Source organism: Hippocampus guttulatus, chromosome 8, assembly GCF_054856545.1.
Source record: "Hippocampus guttulatus isolate MCC_2025c chromosome 8, RoL_Hgut_1.0, whole genome shotgun sequence".
In the NCBI taxonomy this organism is placed as follows: Eukaryota; Metazoa; Chordata; class Actinopteri; order Syngnathiformes; family Syngnathidae; genus Hippocampus; species Hippocampus guttulatus.
Genome location: NC_141268.1, coordinates 3,361,719 through 3,382,558, shown reverse-complemented (window position 1 = coordinate 3,382,558; position 20,840 = coordinate 3,361,719). Strand labels below are relative to the sequence as shown.

The following is a 20,840-nucleotide window of genomic DNA, read 5'->3' as shown; positions in this document are numbered from 1 at the left end:
GCTTGTCGCGTGCGCGACTTATGACGTAAGCAGTTTGCCGCGCAGTGATGATGGCGGTGCGTGAACGCGCAGTGAAAGTAATGGCTGCTCTCGATCGGCGGTTGCCTAGCTTCGATGATTTCGTGGGTCAAAGTTGGACTGCTTGGACCGAGTGGTCCGGTGTGACAGCACCTGATGGTAAGAGAACGCAATGATGCCACATCTGGCTGCTACGAATCCGTTTCATAAAAAACCCGAGGGTTTATTTTCGTGTAAACGTAGGGAAGAGCTAGCCATGTTACCCAAACAAAGACCCTGCCGGGTCCTAGCGCTGGATGGGTAACATGTTGCTCTACACTGGGTCCATCTGCATATGTTGTCAGGAAAAAAGGACCAGGGTAAATAATATGGGTCCATTGTAGTTTGTATAATATTGTTGGAGCTGTGTTAAAAGTCATGTAGCCTGTGTTTGTCGGATGTGGCCAAATTTGATGAACTGAGCCGGGCAGCGGTGACATCAGACCAGAATGAAGCTAGTATGGCAGGCTGTGCGTGCAACTTCTTGCCGTGAAAAGCTAGGCTAGGTTGCTAACAAGCTAAACAGAATTCGTTGACGGCAGGATAGTTAGTTAGCGTGCCAGCTAAGTGGCCGGATGATTCTGAGCACAGACACCGGTGACAGAGGAGGAGCCTGATGCTGTTACCACCATGTAAACGATGGCCCAAGCTTTGCCATATTTAAACGCCACTCTTGTTTTTTTTTTCGCCTTATTCGAGTACTTGACCCCGATTTCCTTTGCGAGTCCCGTCCACAGCCAATGTACTGACGTTGACTATGTTTGTGCGCCTGAGGCAGTCAACTGTGATAGTTCCTTTCCAAAATAGTTGGCTTTTCCCAGCTTTCAGTTTTTTTGCGCTCACCCATTGTTTGGCATCCATGCAGCTGCAAGTCTGCTCACAACTCACCAATAAAGTCTGCCGAGACAGCTTCTGACCATTACTACACTTTTCTCACTTCTAACTACGCTAATACATTGAACTTGGTGCTACCGCCACCACCTTAAATGTCCAAACAGTTTGCCTATACAACCGTTTGTTCAACATAGCTCAAGGGCCTTCTTATGCGTTCGTGCAAAAAAATATTTTGGCTTTTAGTTGAACTTGTTTTCCAATAACCCACAGTGCAACTTCATATGAATGCCACACTTCTCGGAGATGGACAAGCGTAATGAAAATGTTTCATTGTTTGTTTTAATGTTTGCTATTTTAGGAGCTGGTGTGGATGACTGCAATAAAAATGGCAAAAAGGCTGCAGAGGCAATGTCACTCAGCAGGGAGGGTAGGTCGAGCATCCGTTACGAACTTTTGAAAACAACCCATTGCTGGTATTTTTTTCTGTCATGTTTTTATCGCAGCAGCTTTGTGACAAGATGGTCACAAAGGTAAAAATGAGTTAACCACTGTTCCTATTGAGATGTACAAACACTCTGTCTCAACCTAATTGAAACTGATCATGCATGCTTTTTAAATAAGAAAAACCTATGGACTTAATGTGAGGTGGCAACTAGGTACACTGATGTCTCCCAACATGCTGATGTTTCTTGTGATATCACACATTACGTGCATTGCAAAAATTCTTGAGCCAAATAAAAAGACACGCTCAGTTAATTCTTTCTATACTTTGAGAGCTCACAAGCTTTGCTGAGCTCTCGCTTTATATTCTGTTTTACATGTACAAGTTCCTCCCCGGGACACAAACTTGCTAAATTATGTTGTGTGTTTCAACATATATTTCGCACAAAGGCATAAAGACATGAATTTATTCAATTTATTGAGAATAGAAAGCATGTATTTATTTTATGTAGTATTTGTAGTCATTATTTGAAGTCCTCATGGTAATAGTCTTTGATTAAATAGAAGCACATTTGCCATGTTTGTCACTGAACAGTCCTCTCGGTTCTTCTAACAGACATGTCAATCTTTGGTCTGTACCCTGGCTATGACGACTTCTACCTTGTGGTGTGTAGCCACTGTGGTCAAGTAGTGAAGCCACAGGCATTCGAGAAGCACTGCGAAAGGAGACATGGTCCTCTGGCCAAACTTTATGCCCGAATACGTTCTCCAGCTCCCCAACCCCAGCAGAGGACCCATCACAGCCATTCTCCTTCTCAGGGGACCAATTCCATTCCCGCTTCAGCATGGGATGGTCGAGGCCAAGGCAGCGGGTCAGTAAAACCGCCCCCACAAGCCCCTTTGACACCACCCCAGCACAGAACCCCCAAAAACACAAAGGAAGGAGTAAGGTAAGAATGGGGTTGGTTGTTAGGGGGTAATCAGTGGTTTGATGTATTTGTATTACTGTAAATTCAAATGCATGCTTGGGTTCATTTTCATGTTTAAAGGTGAAGTTCCGATTCAGTTCCACATTTACCTTATGAGCCTAATTGAGTGCAGCTTGGTCAAGTCCTTCCACATTGACTAAAACCCCATTTCCAGTTCCTATTTTGGGTTTAGTCTGAACAGTCAGCTTTGTCGTTTAAAGAGCCTGCATCATGCAGAATCAACTTTTTTCAGCTTTTACCCAGATGAAAATGCTAATTCCTCACCAAAAATACCCTCAGAGTGGTGAGTCTGTCTCCCCTCATTGACCCATTTCTGAGCATTCCTGTTCATACCTGCACTAGCTCCACCCAATCCAAGAAAACGATCGGGTCCTCAATCTTATACGTAGAAGATTGAGTGAGCCACACAACCACCATCCCTGCAGACTGAACACACACCCATTTTCTCTGAGCAGGCAGTGGGTGGCCTGGCGAGCATATCTCAGAAAGAGGCATTATTAGCGGCCACCTCAGGAAGAGCTAATAGGCTGGAGTACAGAGCACCTAATGTGACATGTTTTATCATGGAAGGAGAGAACTTTATGTACATTTTCAGTCATGTATGTGATGATGACAAACCCAAATAACAACAATGGTACCTGCACTTCATACACACATTTGAACAAAATAGATGTACAGTGGTACCTCTACTTCCGGATGTCTCTTCATACGAAATTTTCAAGTTACGAAACGCGCCAATGGGAAAATATTGCCTCTTATTACGAAAGAAATTTCAAGATACGAAAGGTAAAAATACAGTATGGGCTGCTGGTCGCAGCTCCAAGTTTCCTGAACGCAACACACTGAAAACTGCTCTGCCAATGCCTATTACAGAGCATCATCCTGGTATCCCATTGGGTAAGAGGGACCTCTACCGGATGTGTCTATGTGTGCAGATAGATATGCGTCTATGCAGCATCCTCGTCATTCACCCCTCGGGCCATGAGGCGTTCCGATAGTTTTACATAAATGTGAATCACCCAAAAAAGTGTTCACCAGTCGGGCGATCGCTCACTAGGATTTAACAATCCTTCACTTTGAAGGATTGTTAAAAGCCAACAAAAGCAAACGTCCTTGGATCAGTTCTTTACAAAATGGCAGTCAAAAATCACTTCGAAGAGAGAACATGGACAAAAGAGGGCAAAAAAACGATGAGGACGCAGTTAAGTTAAATGACCATCATTTTTATTCGGTACTCTCGTCCAGGAGTGTCGAACTCATTTTTGTTGTGGGCCACATTTTAATTACCGTTTCCCTCGGAGGGCCGTTATGACTGAAACCATATAAAGAAGTCAAGAAAAACGGTTCACTCCACTTTTGTATAAGTTACTGTCAGGATGGGTTTGGTTAAAAGAAAATGCTTATAATATCCTTCTTATTTATTACAGATCAGAATTTGAAATTTTGGTACAGATTTTAGCTAGCATCATGGAAGTTCACATGTTTGATTTGCTTTTGCGGGCCACATAAAATGAGGGGGCGGGCCAGATCTGGCCCCCAGGCCTTGAGTTTGACACCATGCTCTAGTCTGTTTTTTTTACATTATACACAACTCTCAATTACTGTGCAATAATCCATTTTAACATGTATTTGTTCCATATTGTGATGCATTTTTATGCTTTAGAAAACATTTACGTCTGAATTTTAGGGGGCTTGGAACGGATTAAGGCATTTACATGGAAAACACATCTCTACTTACAAAATTTTCTAGTTAAAAAATGTCTCCCAGAAGCAATTAATTTCATAAGTAGAGGTACTACTGTATTTGAGAGCATTTGTTATGTATCTTAACCAACATACGTTTTATCCTTCTACATCAGGGGTGTCAAACTCATTTCATATTGTGGGCCGCATACAGCCTCGGTTGATGTCAAGTGGGCCAGACCATTAAAATTATACCATACTCTGCTATAAATAACCAAAATATCATGTCTTTCCTTTGTTTTGATATAGCGAAGCACAAGAAAATGAGGAAAATGTTGAATGGTACCTCAACCTGTATTTCATTGACCTAACATTTCATAAAACACCTTAGATTTCCTTCGACAAATGTGCAATTTACTTTTATCATTCACATTTATGCAGCGCAACTGATCCCACTGATTGTACAAGGGGACAAAACTTGAACAATTAGTATTTAAAAATATAGTCATGCATTTTAATTTAATTTTAAACGACATTTATAAAGGATTTTATAACCATTTACACATGTGCATATGAAATCTAAATGTAATCCCCGCCTACACTTTACAAACGAAAGAGAAAACCGTGTGCCCCCTAGCGGATAATACATGATTTGCATCTTATTAAAAATATTCATTCCGTGTCTTTTAATGCATTTTTTGTCATTTTTTAAATGATCCCGCGGGCCTGATCGAACCCCCTCGCGGGTTGGGACTGGCCCGCGGGCCGTATGTTTGACTCCACTGTTCTACATGGTGAATTGTATATTTCCGTCTTACATGCTGAAAATGTGTGCATACAACCCGCCCCAATCGCAAACCATAAGCCAATCTGTGCCAGACATAACGTCGTCGTTTCACACGATTATTGAACATTTCGACTCTTGTACAGTTGAAAAACTTCGATGTAGCAGTTTGAAGACGTACCAAACGTGCGGATATGATGAAAAACATTGAACCATTCACAGCCAGAGCTGTTATCGGAAGGCGTTTGATCCATAGCGCCGGTAACCATGTACAGTAGCAGTCCATGCAAATGAATTCAACCAGGAACACCCAAGTTACAGAGCATTTAACTTACCTGTGCAGCCCTACACTGTTGTATTATTAGGTACAGAGAAATATTGTAATGCTCGGTTATCTCTCGTAAGCAGACATTCCCCACTGGAAAAGTCATCCCACGGAAGCCACACAGATTCATCAGTATTCAAGCAGCCGCCGCCTCTGGAGCCTCCAATTAGCTCGCCACCCTCATCCATCAGAGACCCCCCATGGCCACATGGAGGCACCCCACCTGCTAGGCCTTCACCCACTGAAAGGCCCCAAACCCAAAGGAAGGATTCTTCTCCAGGCTCTGTGGTCCAAAGCCACCGTATTCCCAAGCCATACAACAAAGTGGCCTCCAGTAAGTGCAGGGGATCTTGGGGTCAGGTAAAAAAGTTTGATTTTGAAGGATATATTGTTATTTTCTAGTTTGTTAGTCTCAATATAACAATTGAATCGTATTTTGTGATGAAATATGTTCATTGTTGCTTTGAATGTGACGTTAAACATGAATGGTTTTGTCTTCCCAGAAAGAGAGTGTGACTTGGACAAACACTGTGGTGTCCTCGATCCTGACAGGAAGAAAGTCTGCACTCGCCTCTTGACATGCAATGTAAGCACCAAACCTTGATGCAATCACGCATTTTTATTTTTAGTTTTTCCCTTCTGATTATCACCCAGTGTCTGTACCCCACAGAAGAAAAGTTGTTTCATCTCAGACGACCCTCAAATGTATTGTTGGTAAAATGGTGGTGATTAATTCACAAGTTTTTTTATCCCCATCAAATGTTGAGATATTTGAATAAAAAAAGCTACAATAACCCATCCAGAGAGGTCGGATGGCTTCCAGCACAGCAAGGATAGTTAATCTGGAAATTGATGTGTGTGTGTGAAGCAGGAAGTGCCTGTGAGGCCGCATCAGTCTAGTTGAGAGGATGACCTGATTAACAGGAAATGGAATGGGTGATTGGAGAGAGACACAGGAAATGATTCTAATCTTAAACCTGTTCTGAATGCATAAGGTCTTTTTCTTGTTTTTTTTTTACTTCTTCCTCAAAAGGAAACATATGATTCAATAGTATTCGTGAGCTATGCTACTTAAGTTTGATGATATAGATTTTCAAAACGCAATGCCCAACACAATGTGTATTGGATTTTGTTTTCCTCCCCGCCGCTCCCTTTATCTTTCTAAAATAAATTCTTAACCCTTTTTCGGGTAGTTATTTAAATACTTTGAATACTTCAGCACTTTTCTGAATTTTAAATTATAATTCAAAAAAAATGTTAAAAAGTGACTCAGTACATATCTTCTTCTTCAGATCCATTCCATCCACCAGCGTAGGAAGGTGTTGGGTCGCAGTAAGAAGTTTGACCAGTTAGTGGCTGAACTCAAGACGAAGGTTCGTGAGAAGGGGGCACAATCGCTGGAGGGAGGTTCCTCTTCTGGACAGTCCCCCAGCCCAGAGGCACTCAGAGAACAAGATGGTGCTCCACACTGCCGGAGATTTTTGGCTAGCCTCCCTGCATTCAGGTTAGTTTTGCTAAAACAAGCAAAGAATGCATTGTACATGAGCTTGGCGCTAATTCAATGTCAATATGTATCGGGATAGGCACGTGATCAGTATCAATAGAAAATGTATTTGATGAAATGTTGGATAGAAAAAAATCATTATTGAGCATGTTGAAGGCAGTGCGCATGTGCCACAGATAATGAAGGGCCGCAAATAGTACAAATAATGGTGCCATAGCTGACATCGACTTGAAGCCTAAGCCCAAGGATTTACTCTACTACTACTTCACTGAGGTTTCAATATGATTTTAAACAACAACATTGCCAGACCAACAACCGGTGTCACCATGTTTGAACGAAACAGGTGTGGTACCTACATCACTCACATATATTTTTACCACAACCATCACTATTTCATCGACAGGTACATATGAAATCATAAATATGGTAAAGTATTGTTGTAAAAGACAAAATGTGTATTCTCTATGCTATATTTCTAGCGCTTGGCGGTGTGTGACAGACAGCTGTGTTCCCATGCTCGCTTAACACGCAAATTGATCTTTCGACTGTGTGAAAGCCATGCGTTTTGATTGCCAATACATCTGCGACATCGTCATGTCGTGTAGTTGAGATTCAAAAGCAGTGGCCAAATCACCGCCACTTGTGAAATCTCAGAACCCCACACAGACTATGGCGGTGGGGTTGCGGTGGCCCTATGGCATTGCCACTGTACATGATAACACATCTTTAGATAAGTCACATTTGCAAATAGGGGCCAAATGTTGTTGTTGTTTTTTGTTTTTCAAAGAAAAACTGGTACTATATTACCTCACCTTGTCGTTACAGTCGCTCCACGGCTAATTTAGAGGGTACCCCAGATGATGATGGGCAGTTGCAGGATGACGGAAGCCTCCGAGTTCCATCCCCTCTTGTCCATGGAACAATTTCCAGTGATGAAAGTGAAACCGAAGGAGCAGAGGACCCTGTTGAGTTCCCATCTTCTGCTGCGCACCCAAGACCAATAGCAGTGAGCATTTGTTTTTTTAGATTAATGACGTTGAGAAAAGAAACAAAGGACTTCACATCAATGTATAGTATTGTTTTACCTCATACAACTGTTTCATTTGTGGTCAGCCAATGTATTTCAAATCACATTATACACTATGATGCCAAAAGTATTGACTCTTGTGCCTTTCGTTTGGTATGAATATCAATGACACCACATTCCTAATCAATATGGTCTAATTTCACAGTTTAGAATAGGTCAAAAATTCCCATAAACACACTCCTAAATTTCTGAAATATTTCCCCAGAAAGGTTGAAGCTGTTGTGATACACACACACACCAGCCCACCACACCCGTTTTCCAGGGAATGTGCATACTGAATGTTTTTCAGTTTTTTAAAGAATATTTGGGGTTTAAAAAAATAGAGAGAGAGAGAGAGAGAAAATGGGGCGGGGGGCACTTCCCCCAGCTCTTTGCAGGCCGGCCTGATCCCTAGCCCACGTGAGTAGTGCGGGTCCACTGTATAGTGTTTTTACGCCTGCCAAAAATATGGACCTGCCCCCTTAATTTGGGTCTTGGATTTTGCGTTGGACAAGAAATTTTCCCATAGGGGAAAAAAGTACATTCTCTTTTCTTGTCAAACAAGAACATACATAACAGTCCATTTTGACATTCAAGAATAATTTACGGTAAATAACAAAACAGTAAACTGATGACATACTCATTCATTCATATTGATAACATATAAAGAAAAAGGTTTTTTTTAAAAACAAAATCCAAGATAAGAGAAATCATCACACTGTCTTGAGTTTTTCAATCTTGTTTATAGTGTAAAATATAGCTTGCCTGTGGTTAAAAGAGAAAATACCAGGAGACTAACTTAACTAACTTGAGTGATACGCTGTTGCTTGAAAATGTTTGGTTTACTTCAATGGACATGTTGATTTTCAGAAGTAATGACCAAAATTCTTACTATTAAATGATGCCAATTTTACATAAATATTTATCTGCTCTCTCCAGATGTGTTCATTTGGTGGTATTGTGTTGGGCCATGGCATCTACACTTTTGACAGAAGGCTTCACCACCTGAGGTCGGCTTTTAGCAGCATGCTGGAGCAGCACATTAGCGCTCATCTTTGGAAGTAAGTTGGATCAATCTTAACTACTTTATACGTTTCCTATTTTCAGGACGGAATATATCAACATTTTTTTCGTATTTTTATTTGATGTTTTACCAATGACGGCCCGGTGAGCCAGTGGTTAGCACGTCAACCTCACAGTGCAGAGGTACCGGGTTCAATTCCAGCTCCAGGCTTCCTGTGTGGAGTTTGCATGTTCTCCCCGGGCCTGCGTGGGTTTTCTCCGGGTACTCTGGTTTCCTCACACATTCCAAAAACATACATGGCAGGCTGATTGAACACTCAAAATTGTCCCTAGGTGTGAGTGTGAGCGCGCATGGTTGTTCGTCTCTGTGTGCCCTGCGATTGGCTGGCAACTGGTTCAGGGTGTCCCCCGCCTACTGTCTGAAGAGAGCTGGGATAGACTCACGCCCCCCCCCCAAGTGAGGATTCTTATTCTTTGCTCTGACCCGTTTCATGATTCTTAGTGAGCACTGAAAATTATGAATTTTGTTATTATGAAAGTGTTAGCAAGGAAAGAGAACTTCTCTTTCCACAACAAATTACATCCTAGAACAAAAGACATCCCAAGATATGAAATTACCATGAAAATATCTACTGTATTTTCCACACGAAAAGACGCACTGGATTATGCGGTGCACCTTCAATGAATGGCTATTATTAAAAAAAAATTTAATACATTGGATGCTTCTAATTAAAAGGCGCAATCTACAATGCATCCACTAAATGGTGCTACGCTCCTTCCATTCAACTCGAGAGGCGTCCGTTCAACTTGAGAGGCGTTCATGACTGCCGCTGAAAATGTAAATGAACTATTACTGTACTTAAATGAAACTACGAAAATTTAAAATAATGCATCAAAACAGAAAATCAAGCAAGGAAATCACTAAATAAATTCTATATCCCCCCTACAGAATTTATTTTGTGATTTCCTCGCTTGATTTTCTTCGTGGTTTCATTGAAGTAAGAATTAATTTACGTTTTTCGGGGGCGGCCTCTCGAGTGGAACGGAAGAAGGCACGGAGACGGACAAAGACGTACAGTACCTGTATTTGTTGAGACTGTGAAAACCATTAATCAAGTCTGCATTTTAAAAAAATAAAACCACAGCTCTCCTTTTTTCAACAAATACAGGTGAGTCTTTGTCCGTCTCCGTGCCTTCTCTTAATCCGTTCAACTCGAGAGGTGTTCATGACCACCACCGAAAAACGCATTGGCATTTCCTTGATCATAGCGCCACGACGACTACGATCAGATGTCAGTCGTAGTTATTTATTCCTTTGTTGCACATTCACAAATGATGAAATCACAATATAAATTCTGTAGGGGTGGCTATAGACTTTATTTTGTGATATCCTCGCTTGCTTTTCAGTTTTGATGTATTATTTTCAATTTTCGTAGTTTCATTGAAGTAATCATTAGTCTACATTTTTCGGAGGTGGTCATGAACACCTCTTGAGTCAAACGGAAGAAGGCACAGAGACGGACAAAGACGTACCGTATTTTCACGACCATTCGGCGCACCGTATTGTTGGGCGCAGTCTCAGTAACGGGTGCTATTTCTGTATTTGACACATACACAAAACACACTGTATTATTGGGCGCAGCCAGGCATGGTAAAACATACGGCAGCTTAAACATAAGGCATGCATGCACGCACGCACGCTAAAAACACGTTAGCTTGAGGCATACGGTAGCATGCATGCACGCTAAAACATACCAGGTATGTTAGCTTAAAGCATACGGTAGCAGCTAAGACATACGGACACACGCTAAAAACACGTTTTTAAAAAGGCAACAGAAGCAAAACTGAATTCGGTTGTACTTTATTTAGCCATTTTACAATGTACTCACGCGACTGGTACGTGCTAGGGGCGTGCCTTTAGCGTCCTCTTACACAATCACCCTTCAGTCATTGGCGACTGGTACCTACTAGGGACGTGCCTTTAGCGTCCTCTTACACGCCCACCCTTCACTCATTGGCAGACTTCCGCATGCCTGTCGTCACTCACGTCCGCCTTTTCTCTGTATAAACAGCGTGTCGGCCAGAAGTGCTCTCAGTCAGGCTTTGGAACTCGGCGCATACACTAGACGCTGCGCATTATAAGGCGTCCTGTCCATTTTGGAGAAGATTTAAGACTTTTAATGGTGTCTTATAGTCGTGAAAATACGGGACCTGTATTTGTTGAGACTGTTTTAAAAAATTAACACCACAGCTCTCCTTTTTTCGGAGCTGCAACAAAAACGTATTTAATAAAGCAGCAACACAGTTCACTGAACCAACAGCAAGTTATAACATTGGAAGCATGTCTCCAGGAAGGAGCCGTCTTAGAGTCGATGTATTACCGTAATGGCCATACAAAAGACGCACCGGATTTTAAGGCGCTCGGTGAGCTTTTAAGAAAATTGAAGACTTTTTGGTGCGCCCTTTAGTGTGGAAAATACGGTAATTTATAGCCATGTACAAAAGAAGCTTAAGGGGAGATCAATTATATATCTCAATAGTCCACATACCGGTACCACTTGGTACAGGGCCGCACAGAGAGACATACACAAATATTTATTTTATTAATTTATGTTTTTATTACGGTGACCAGCTGTGAGTATCACTGAGTGAACATGTGTGTCAACAGTAGCCAATCAGAGTCCAGCTTTTCCTTCTCTACTTTGGTTTGCAAGTTGAAGACGTAAACAAAAAGTAAAAGAAACAAGAAGTAAACAGTGTCTGAACCTGCAGTTAAATGCGCAGCAAGTGGACAGGAGAAAATCAGTGGCAAAAAGATAAGAACTGCTGAATATATGCATTAATATTTTTATATATATATATATGTATCAATGTGTGTGTGTGTGTGTGTGTGTGTGTGTGTGTGTGTGTGTGTGTGTACATTTGCAAGAAAAATAATGTGCACACTTTGAAATTACCTGGATTTCTGCATAAATTGGTCATAAAATGTGTTCTGATCTTCACAAAAATAGGCAAAAAACAGTCTGCTTCTACTACTACCAGACCAAAAATTACGTTCTTGTTATTTTTAATTGACCACCATGTAAACATTCACAGTGCAGGATGGAAAAAGTATATGAGCTAACCCTGAGGCTAATGAGCTAATTGGAGTCAGAAGTCAGCAACCTAGAGTCCAATCAATGATACAAGATTGAAGGTGTTGGGTAAAGCTGCCCTGCCCTATAAAAACACACCAGTTTGGAGTTTGTTATTCTTAAAACGCATTGTCTGATGGAAACCATGCCTCGCACAAAAAAAGCTCTCAGAAGACCTAAAATTAAGAATTGTTGACCTGCATAAAGCTGGGAAGAGTTACAAGAGTATCTCTAAAAGCCTTGATGTGCGTCAATCCATGGTGAGACAAATTGTCTATAAATGGAAAAAGTTCAGCAGTGGCCGTCCTGTGAAGATGACTGCAGGAGCACAGCGCAGAATGCTCAGAGAGTTGAAGAAGAATCCTAGAGTCAAGTCAAGTATAACTTTGTCAAATGCACTGTATGTGCAACATACAGCACAGATGAAATTTGCTCCCTCTCAACTAGACAACAAGAGGAGCCGCGGGTGCCCGCGCCGCCATTAAAGGAACAGTTAACATAAAATAATAAAACACAGCACATAAGACACAGACAGCCGTGCAATCTTAACTACTTTTCCTACATACACTTTGTTGTTTGAAGGAGTTACAGATGAAAGAGGAGTGAATCAAAGTGTCCTCTTCACTAGTGGATCAAAGACGTCATGCTGAAAATGTGCACATGTCTCCTACAAGCTAAGTTTGTCAAGCTAAGAGTGTCGGCTAAAGACTTCCAAAAATCTCAAGAATATGGAGTTCATGGGGGAGGACACCATGGAGGAAGCCACTGCTGTCCCAAAAAAACATTGCTGTACATTTGAAGTTAGCAAAAGATCACCTAGATGTTCCACAGCATTACTGGCAAAATATTCTGTGCATAGATGAAACCAAAGTTGAGTTGTTTGGAAGGAACCCACAACACTGTGTCGAGAGAAAAAAGGGCACAGGACACCAACATCAAAACCTCATCCCAACTGTCAAGTATGGTGGATTGGGCATCATGGTTTGGGGCTCCTTTGCGAACTCGGGGCTTGGACAGATTGCCATCATTAAAGGAAAAAAAAAAAATAATAATAATGCATTTTATTTAAAAGCGCCTTTCATGCCACCCAAGGACACTGTACAGACAATAAAAAAATACAATGTAAAAATTTGTAAACGAGATATTATATAAAAACAGGATATAAAATCATAAAAACATAGGAAATGGAAGAGCTATGTGTTGTAGGCAATCCTGAACAGGTGTGTTTTTAGACGGGACTTGAAAGTGGAAAGAGGTGTGCCGTTTTGGAGGTTCGGAGGTAGGTTGTTCCAAAGCTTTGGAGCAGCGTGACTGAAGGCTCTGGCTCCCATGGTGCTCAGTCGGGCAGGGGGCACTGACAGGCGGAGGACGAGGATCTGAGGGAGCGAGAGGGGATATGCACCTGGAGAAGGTCGGATAGGTAAGGAGGGGCCAGGTTGTGGATGGCCATATATGTATATAGAAGCAGTTTGTAATTGATGCAATGTTGAACAGGGAGCCAGTGGAGCTGTTGGAGAACGGGGGTGATGTGCTGCTGGGAAGATGTTTTTGTGATGATGCGAGCAGAGGCGTTTTGAACCAGCTGGATTTTATGGAGGGACTTTTGAGGTAGGCCGAAGAGGAGAGCGTTGCAGTAATCAAGGCGGGATGTGACAAGACTGTGGACAAGAATAGCAGTGGTGCGGGGGGTGAGGGAAGGGTGAAGTCTGGTAATATTGCGGAGGTGGAAATAAGCAGTGCGGGTGATGGTGTTAATATGTGAGTGGAAGGTGAGCATGCTATCCAGGATGACACCCAGACTCTTAACCTGGGGGGAGGGGGACACTAGGGAGCTGTCAATGTTGAAGGAAAAACTGTTTACTTTGGATAAAGTGGCTTTGGTGCCAAGAAGGAGGACTTCAGTTTTATTAGCATTTAATTTAAGAAAGTTTGTTGTGAACCATGTTTTGAGTTCGGAGAGGCAAGAGGTGAGGGAGTGGGGTGGGAGTATGGAGTTTGGCTTGCAGGAGAGGTAGAGCTGGGTGTCATCAGCAAAGCAGTGAAAGTGTATATTAAATTTGCGGAGGATATGGCCAAGAGGCAGGAGGTAGATGATGAAGAGAAGGGGACCTAGGACAGATCCCTGTGGTACACCTGTGGTGACTGGGGAGGACTTTGAGGTGAAGGATTTGAGCTGGACAAACTGTGCGCGGCCAGTGAGGTAGGAGTGGAACCAACTGAGGGGAGTGTGGGAGAGACCAATGGAGGAAAGTCTATTGAGGAGGATAGGGTGAGAGATCAAATGAATCCCCAAGTTTACCAAGACATTTTGCAGAAGAACTTGGGTCCATCTGTCTACCAAATGAAGCTCACTCGAAGATGGTTGATGAAACAGGACAACGACCCAAAGCACAGAAGTAAATCAACAACAGCATGGATTCAACAGAAGAAAATACGCCTTCTTGAGTGGCCCAATCAGAGCCCTGGCCCCAACATTGCTGAACTGATACAGTTGTGGAAAGAAGAATGGCCCAAAATCCCTCCTGACCATTGTGCAGGTCTGATATGCAACTACAGGAAACGTTTGGTTGAGGTAATTGCTGCCAGAGGAGGGTCAACCAGTTATTAAATTCAGGGGTTCACATACCGTATTTTCACAACTATAAGGCGCCATTAAAAGTCTAAAATTGTCTCCAAAATGGACAGGACGCCTTATGATGCGGAGCGTCTTGTCTATGCGCCGAGTTCCAAAACCTGACTGATAGCCGACACGCTGTTTATATAGAGAAAAGGCGGAAGTGACTGTGGACAGGCATGCGGCAAAGAAGTCGGCCAATCAGTGAAGGGTGGGCGTGTATATATATATATATATATATATATATATACACATATATGGAGAGAAAGAGAGAGAAAAGGCAGACGTGAGTGACAGGCATGCGGGGAAGAAGTCGGCCAATCAGTGAAGGGTGGGCGTGTAAGTGGACGCTAAAGGGACGCTACAAGCAGGTACCAACACCTGTATAGAGTGTGGCTATGTGCATTGTTGCAAAACAACTTCGGTTTTGGTTTCTAAGAACCCCCGAAAATAAATTCTACAAAGAGACACGCCTACGAAGCTCAGTTCAAACTTCAAGCCATCGGTTATGCTTTTGGCATGCGTGCCCATCTCACAGCAGCGGTGAAAAACCAAGTCAAGCAAATGAACTCTGAGCTTGCCGTTATTCCCGGAGGCTTAACTAAAGAACGCCAACCGCTGGACATCGGCATCAACCGGGTGTTCAAAGTAAAGTTGCGAACGGCATGGGAACAATGATTGATCGATGGCAAACACAACTTTACAAAGAGTGAGAGGCAGCGCCGGGCGAGTTACGCCACAATTTGCGAATGGATTGTGGCTGCTTGGACGAACGTGTCTGCTTGCACTGTTGTTCGAGTTTTTGGCAAAGCCGGCATCATTTCTGTGGAGCCACATGGCAATGAGAGTGACTGACAACGAGAGGGAACACGGCGTTTTTGATGGATTACCGGTACTTGCACAATTGTTCAATTCTGATACAGAGGATGAGGACTTTGATGGATTTCTGGGTGATGATTGATCGAAAAACGTGAGTACATTGTACGATGGCTAAATAAAATACAACGGAACTCAGTTTTCCGTTGCCTTTTCAAAAACGTGTTTTTAGCTCGTATCTGTATGACTTGGCATGCTACCGTATGCTACAAGCTAACGTGTTTTTAGCGTGCGCGCATGCATGCCGTATGTTTAAGCTGGCGTATGTTTTACCACTTTAAAATTGCGCCCAATAATACAGTGCGTTTTGTCTATGTGTAAAATACAGAAATAGCACCCATTAATGAGACTGCGCCCAACCATACGGTGCGTCGAATGGTCGTGAAAATACGGTACTTTTCCATGTCTGTGTGCGTGTGCACCCACAAATGGTTAGATATTTGGCCTTTTGGTGAACTTTGAGGATGTGCCTAAAATGCATTCAAACCTTTACAGGTGAACAAAATGTGAACTTATCCAAGCTTTTGAATGCACATATCCAACTGTTCAATGTTTCGGTACTTTTTGCACAAGTTGCTTTTCTCTAATGAGGAGCTTAACGGTGAAAATTCACAAGAGGTGTTTGATCCGTGAATCAACCAATAAATGTCCTGGTTCGATTAGAGCCGGTGTTTTAAACAGTCGTCCTCATCATGCTGTTCACATTTTGACATCATCAGACCAAGACGACACCTAACAGTGGATCAACAGTACCTTGCCATTATGATGCTTCAAACAGGACATTCTCAGACGAAGTGGCCACTGAGCTTAGTGTCACAGACCATCATCAGTTGCAACAGAGAGACAGAGGGACTGGAAGAGTCACAGAAAGATGTAGATGTTGACATTCTTTGGTCACATGCCATGCTGATAACGGCAACATTGTGAACAGTGCCCTGAGAAACCGGATGATGAATGCCACTCATCTCCAGGCACGGTTCAGGAAGGTGAGAGGCACCCAATTGTGATGTCAGACCGTTCGAAACCATTTCCATCAGTGTGGTCTGCGTGCTAGATGACCTGCAAGGGTACCAGACCACACCACCAGGCATAGGAGTCATTGTCTTACATGGGCCAGGGAGCATTTAAGATGGACGAGGGACCAGCGGGCCTCACTGCTGTTCTCTCATGAAAGTCGATTCACGTTGAGCAAGAATGATTGTTGCCAACCAAGTTGGAGACGTCAAGGAGAGCGCGATGAATCCGCCACTGTTGTCACCAGATGAGCTTTTGTTGGTGGCTGTGTTACAGTGTGGGCACGTGTGGCCATTTGGTTCAGAACTGCCTGACACTTTGTGAATGGTACAGTGACAAGGCCGTACTACCTGAATAACATGATTGATCCAGTGATTGTGCCCCTACATGAACAACACGGGCCAAATTTCATCGTCATGGACAACAATGCTCCAGCTCATCGAGGTTGCATACTCAGGGAACGGTTGTTGGAGACTGGTGTACCTCAAATGGAATAGCCTGCACTTTCTCCAGACCCGAATCCTATTGACAACCTGTCGGATCAGCTGAGTCGCCGTGTCGAGGCTCGATACTCTGCACCCCAGAACCTCAATGACCTGAGGGCTGCCCTTCAAGAAGAGTGGGATGCGGTGCCTCAGCAGATAATAAGTCGACTTGTGAACAGCATGTCGTTATCAAGCTGTAATTGATGCTCAGGGCAAATGACAAGTTGAGGCATTTAATTTTTTTTTTTTTTTGCGGTGTACCCGATTGTTAACTTTTGTTTCAATGAATTGTTTGAGATGAGGAAATTACCAGTGCATCTTTTTACCAAAATGTCCTACTTTCATGATATGTCACTGTTGCATGAACTTTTTACATTTTCCATAAATTTCACCTGAAAGCCAGATATGTCTAACTTTTTTAGGAGTGTGAATGTACATGAAAACATATTTCCGAGTCATTCAAAATATTCGCTGCATGCAAGGGTATGTGGCGGGCAAAGCAATTAGGTGTTGATCATTTTTTAAATTGTATTAGAATACCATTGAAAACACAAAGTGGTGATGGTCATAGTTAAGCAATAACCCCCTTGTGCCCCTCAATTACGCGTTCAAGTTGATGTGTGCAAGTGTATAGTATCCCCCAGTTATCCGAAGTGCTGTGTCGCCTTGCCCCTTTTGGGCCCTTGTTCCACACTTTGAGCCCGCATTCATGGGTCCTCAGCCAAAGCGTATTACTCACAATTACGGATTTGACCAGAATAGCAGGGAAATGAGTAACATTTTCTTATGTTTTTTTTTCCTTTTAATCAGAGATGCAAGTAAACAAAAAATGAACCTATCTCAAAAACCTGACGTGCTAGAAAAAAAATTCACGTTTAAAATCTGTGTAAAAAATACGTTGGGGCACACAAAACTGTCTCTCATTGGAATTTGCTGTTGACCAATTTATTCATCCATATTTGGAAAATTGTTCTCACGTTCACTGAGAAAGTGATTAAAAGCTTATTATATTCTTTTAACTCAGGAAAATACCTCAAGCCACCAACCACCAGTGTCCAGCTCCCTCAGCCAAGATTGTTCCCTCGTCGTCTCCCACCTCAATAAGCTGTACATCCTCCACTTCATCGCCGTTACATTCTAAAGTACGATCAGCTGGTCATATGAAGGCCTCCCTCAAAACTGTGTCGTCATCCTCTTCTTCCAGTCGTGGGCCGGGGAGACACTCAACAACCATACCATCAGGGAACACCGGGCGCAGTGGTGGTGACATAGGAGGCAGTCACGTGCCGTCTCCAGGTAATACTGTGGGCATGCATCACGCAGGTCTGGGACGGCCCAAAAACCCAGTCGGGCGTCCCAGCAAGCAGATGCTGAGATTGCGAGAAGACGCGGCGACGGCTGCTGCCGTCCGCAAACGAAAAGCCCCGTCCCAGGAAGGGGAGCATTCAGGCCCCAACAGGAACTGCATTTCCTTACAAGACCGGGGCCGCCCGCCCTCTATAGCCTCTTCCCCCTTTGCCACCCCGCCCTCCCCGAAAGCGCCCATTCTCTCACCTCTTTCCCACGGACAGACCAATGGCATGCTCTCGCCAGGGAGCAAACCCCGCCCACAGCCCTCTCCAACAGAGTCGCACTCACCGGCTGCAAAGACAGTCTGGACCTACAGACGAACACATCCTACCTTGGCTCATTCATCACCCCCAGAAACTTCTTCCATGAACAATTCCTACTGTCGGAATACTGTCGGGGACTCAGGACTGCTTGGGCAGGGCAGTGGGCGGGCATTCGAGCACCAGGGTTTGATCAAAAAACGTAAAGGGGTTGGCCTTGAGGAGCACTCGCCCTCAGCACACCGCCTGCTCCCCTCCTCCTCCTGTTCGTCTTCCTCCTCATCCACACCTGACTCCTCTTCTCCTCGCTCAAATTTTTACCCATGGAAGGACAGTAAGAGTGGAGGCCTGGCTGGGGGCATGGAGAAGAAGCTGGCCACCCAAAAGGTAAATAAGCTGTCGACAGATCATATCATGTAAATATGGTACAATCATCAAAACAACACCCATATCACTTTTGTGTGATCCATAGCATAACAATTGATGTCATGTTTTTCCAATATCATTCCAATGCATTCCGTTTGTGTGGACTGTTGTAAATGTAAATTGGGGTTGGCGCACTCTAGCGTTCAAATTGGAAATTACAATCTAGATCATTCCAAATTCAAATAGGAGGAACTCTTCTTGTGTGTGTGTACACATACATTATACGATATATATATATACCCCGCGGCCCTAGTGAGGATTAAGTGGTTCGGAATATATATATATATATGTACACACAATATATACAGTACGTGTGTGAAGACTGCATTACTTTTTTTTATGCTTTTCATATCGTAACATGATGATGATGTCAATTGGCAATTTTCATATCACTGGCATCATTACATCCCTAAACATGTGAAATTCGGAACGCTACAATTGTCGTCAAAGTGATCGGAAGTAATTTTTTTAAAATTGTTTTTCTTGCCCCACAGCCAAAACTGCACCATTAATTGTGCCTGCCTTTACAAGCCACAAGAGGGAGCCAGCTTGACTTGATCCAAGACTTGGGCAACAGGATTGTGCATGTGCACATGCGCACTTTGTACACGTGACCTGGTGCTGTTCGCATCCTTTGACGGGAATAGACTTGAGCCTCAGTGTGTCTTTGCTCGCATCTGAATGATCGTCTAAGGGTGAAGGGGTAAAAGATTTTAAATGGATGGCTGTGGACTTCAAATACCTCAAGATCATCCGCTGCTGCTAATTTAAATATGTTGGTTTATTAAAGAAAAAAATTAAACGTCTCTTTTACACGTTTTTTTTACTTTATAATCCCCCCCCCCCCCCTCAAGAAGAAAGTGCCAACTCAAATGCAGTACTGCAGAACAACAGTTACACTGCTGTTTAGCGTTTATTTCTCATTTCATTTGAAGTCGGGTCACATTTTCAAAATTTGTCACGATGCAAGAGACTAGCATCTCTCCAACAGAGAGCGTACAGACCAGTGGTTCTTAACCTTGTTAGAGGTCCCGAACCCAACCAGTTCATATGCACATTCACCGAACCTTTCATTAGTGAAAAAGATTTTTTACTAATTCAAGACATAAAAAATGCATTTATTAAAAACAGAAAAAAAAGTAAATCAAATTTCAAGACAGAAATAGATTTTTTAAATTTTAGGACGTACTATCACGACGTCACACGTTGACGATGAAGCAAACTAAATTTCCCACAGCACACTGATTAGACAAGCAATGTAATTTGATCATCTGCAGCCAGTGATGGCCAAGCGGGCGTGTCATAACTAATTGACATGTTGAGTCGGGTGTGTCTTAACCTCCATGGCAGAGGCTCCGTCGAACCCTATGGCAAGCCATTTGAGCATTTATTCCAAATCCCTGATATCAGAATTGAGTGTGTTACACTAGTTCGATCTTTTTCAGCACCAGTTCGACACTCAGCCACACTAGTGACGCACTTTGTCGAACTAGTTGCATACAAACTCCAACTAGTCATTCATTTTCAGCAACATGTTAACTTGTCAATCATGAATTATTCTAACATGTGAACTTGCGACCCGTGATTTCCTGCACTAGTAAACAAGTGCGAGCTGAAATACTCACTAGTTTACTAGTGGCGGATAAAACAGTAGCTAGTTTACTAGTTAAAGCCCTTTGACGCCTTGATATCTAACTAGTGAGTGTCAAAAATGTTACTTGTTCACTGGTGATGCCCCAAATACACACTAGTTGCACTAGTGCGACATTTAATGTCACACTAGTGCAACTAGTGCACTCATTTAATGTCGCACTAGTGCAACTCGTGAGGTCTAAAATGTTCACTAGTAGAACTAGTGGATGCCAACCTGCTCACTAGTAAGCTAGTTGCACAAAAAATAATGAGGAGGTGGGGCAGAAATGTGGCTGCAGGATTCCTATTGGATCTGCAGTTAAAATACACCAATCGGGATTCA

General features: G+C 42.9%; 1 protein-coding gene across 3 annotated transcripts; it reads left to right on the top strand.

Moving 5' to 3' along the window:
- Positions 1–45: 45 nt before the first annotated feature.
- atxn7l2a (ataxin 7-like 2a) lies at positions 46–19,671 on the top strand. 3 transcript variants are annotated; one of them, XM_086117534.1, is made up of 10 exons: positions 46–177; positions 1,250–1,318; positions 1,949–2,204; positions 5,197–5,447; positions 5,617–5,699; positions 6,406–6,617; positions 7,443–7,623; positions 8,623–8,744; positions 17,854–18,826; positions 19,360–19,671. In XM_086117534.1, exons 1-10 carry the CDS (start codon positions 48–50, stop codon positions 19,375–19,377), a joined length of 2,295 nt encoding a protein of 764 aa, XP_085973660.1. In that variant the 5' UTR covers positions 46–47; the 3' UTR covers positions 19,378–19,671. The 3 variants fall into 3 exon arrangements, with proteins under 3 accessions (XP_085973660.1, XP_085973659.1, XP_085973658.1); XM_086117533.1 differs by having other exon boundaries at positions 1,949–2,282; XM_086117532.1 differs by having other exon boundaries at positions 1,949–2,282; positions 5,194–5,447.
- The last annotated feature ends 1,169 nt before the right edge of the window (positions 19,672–20,840 follow it).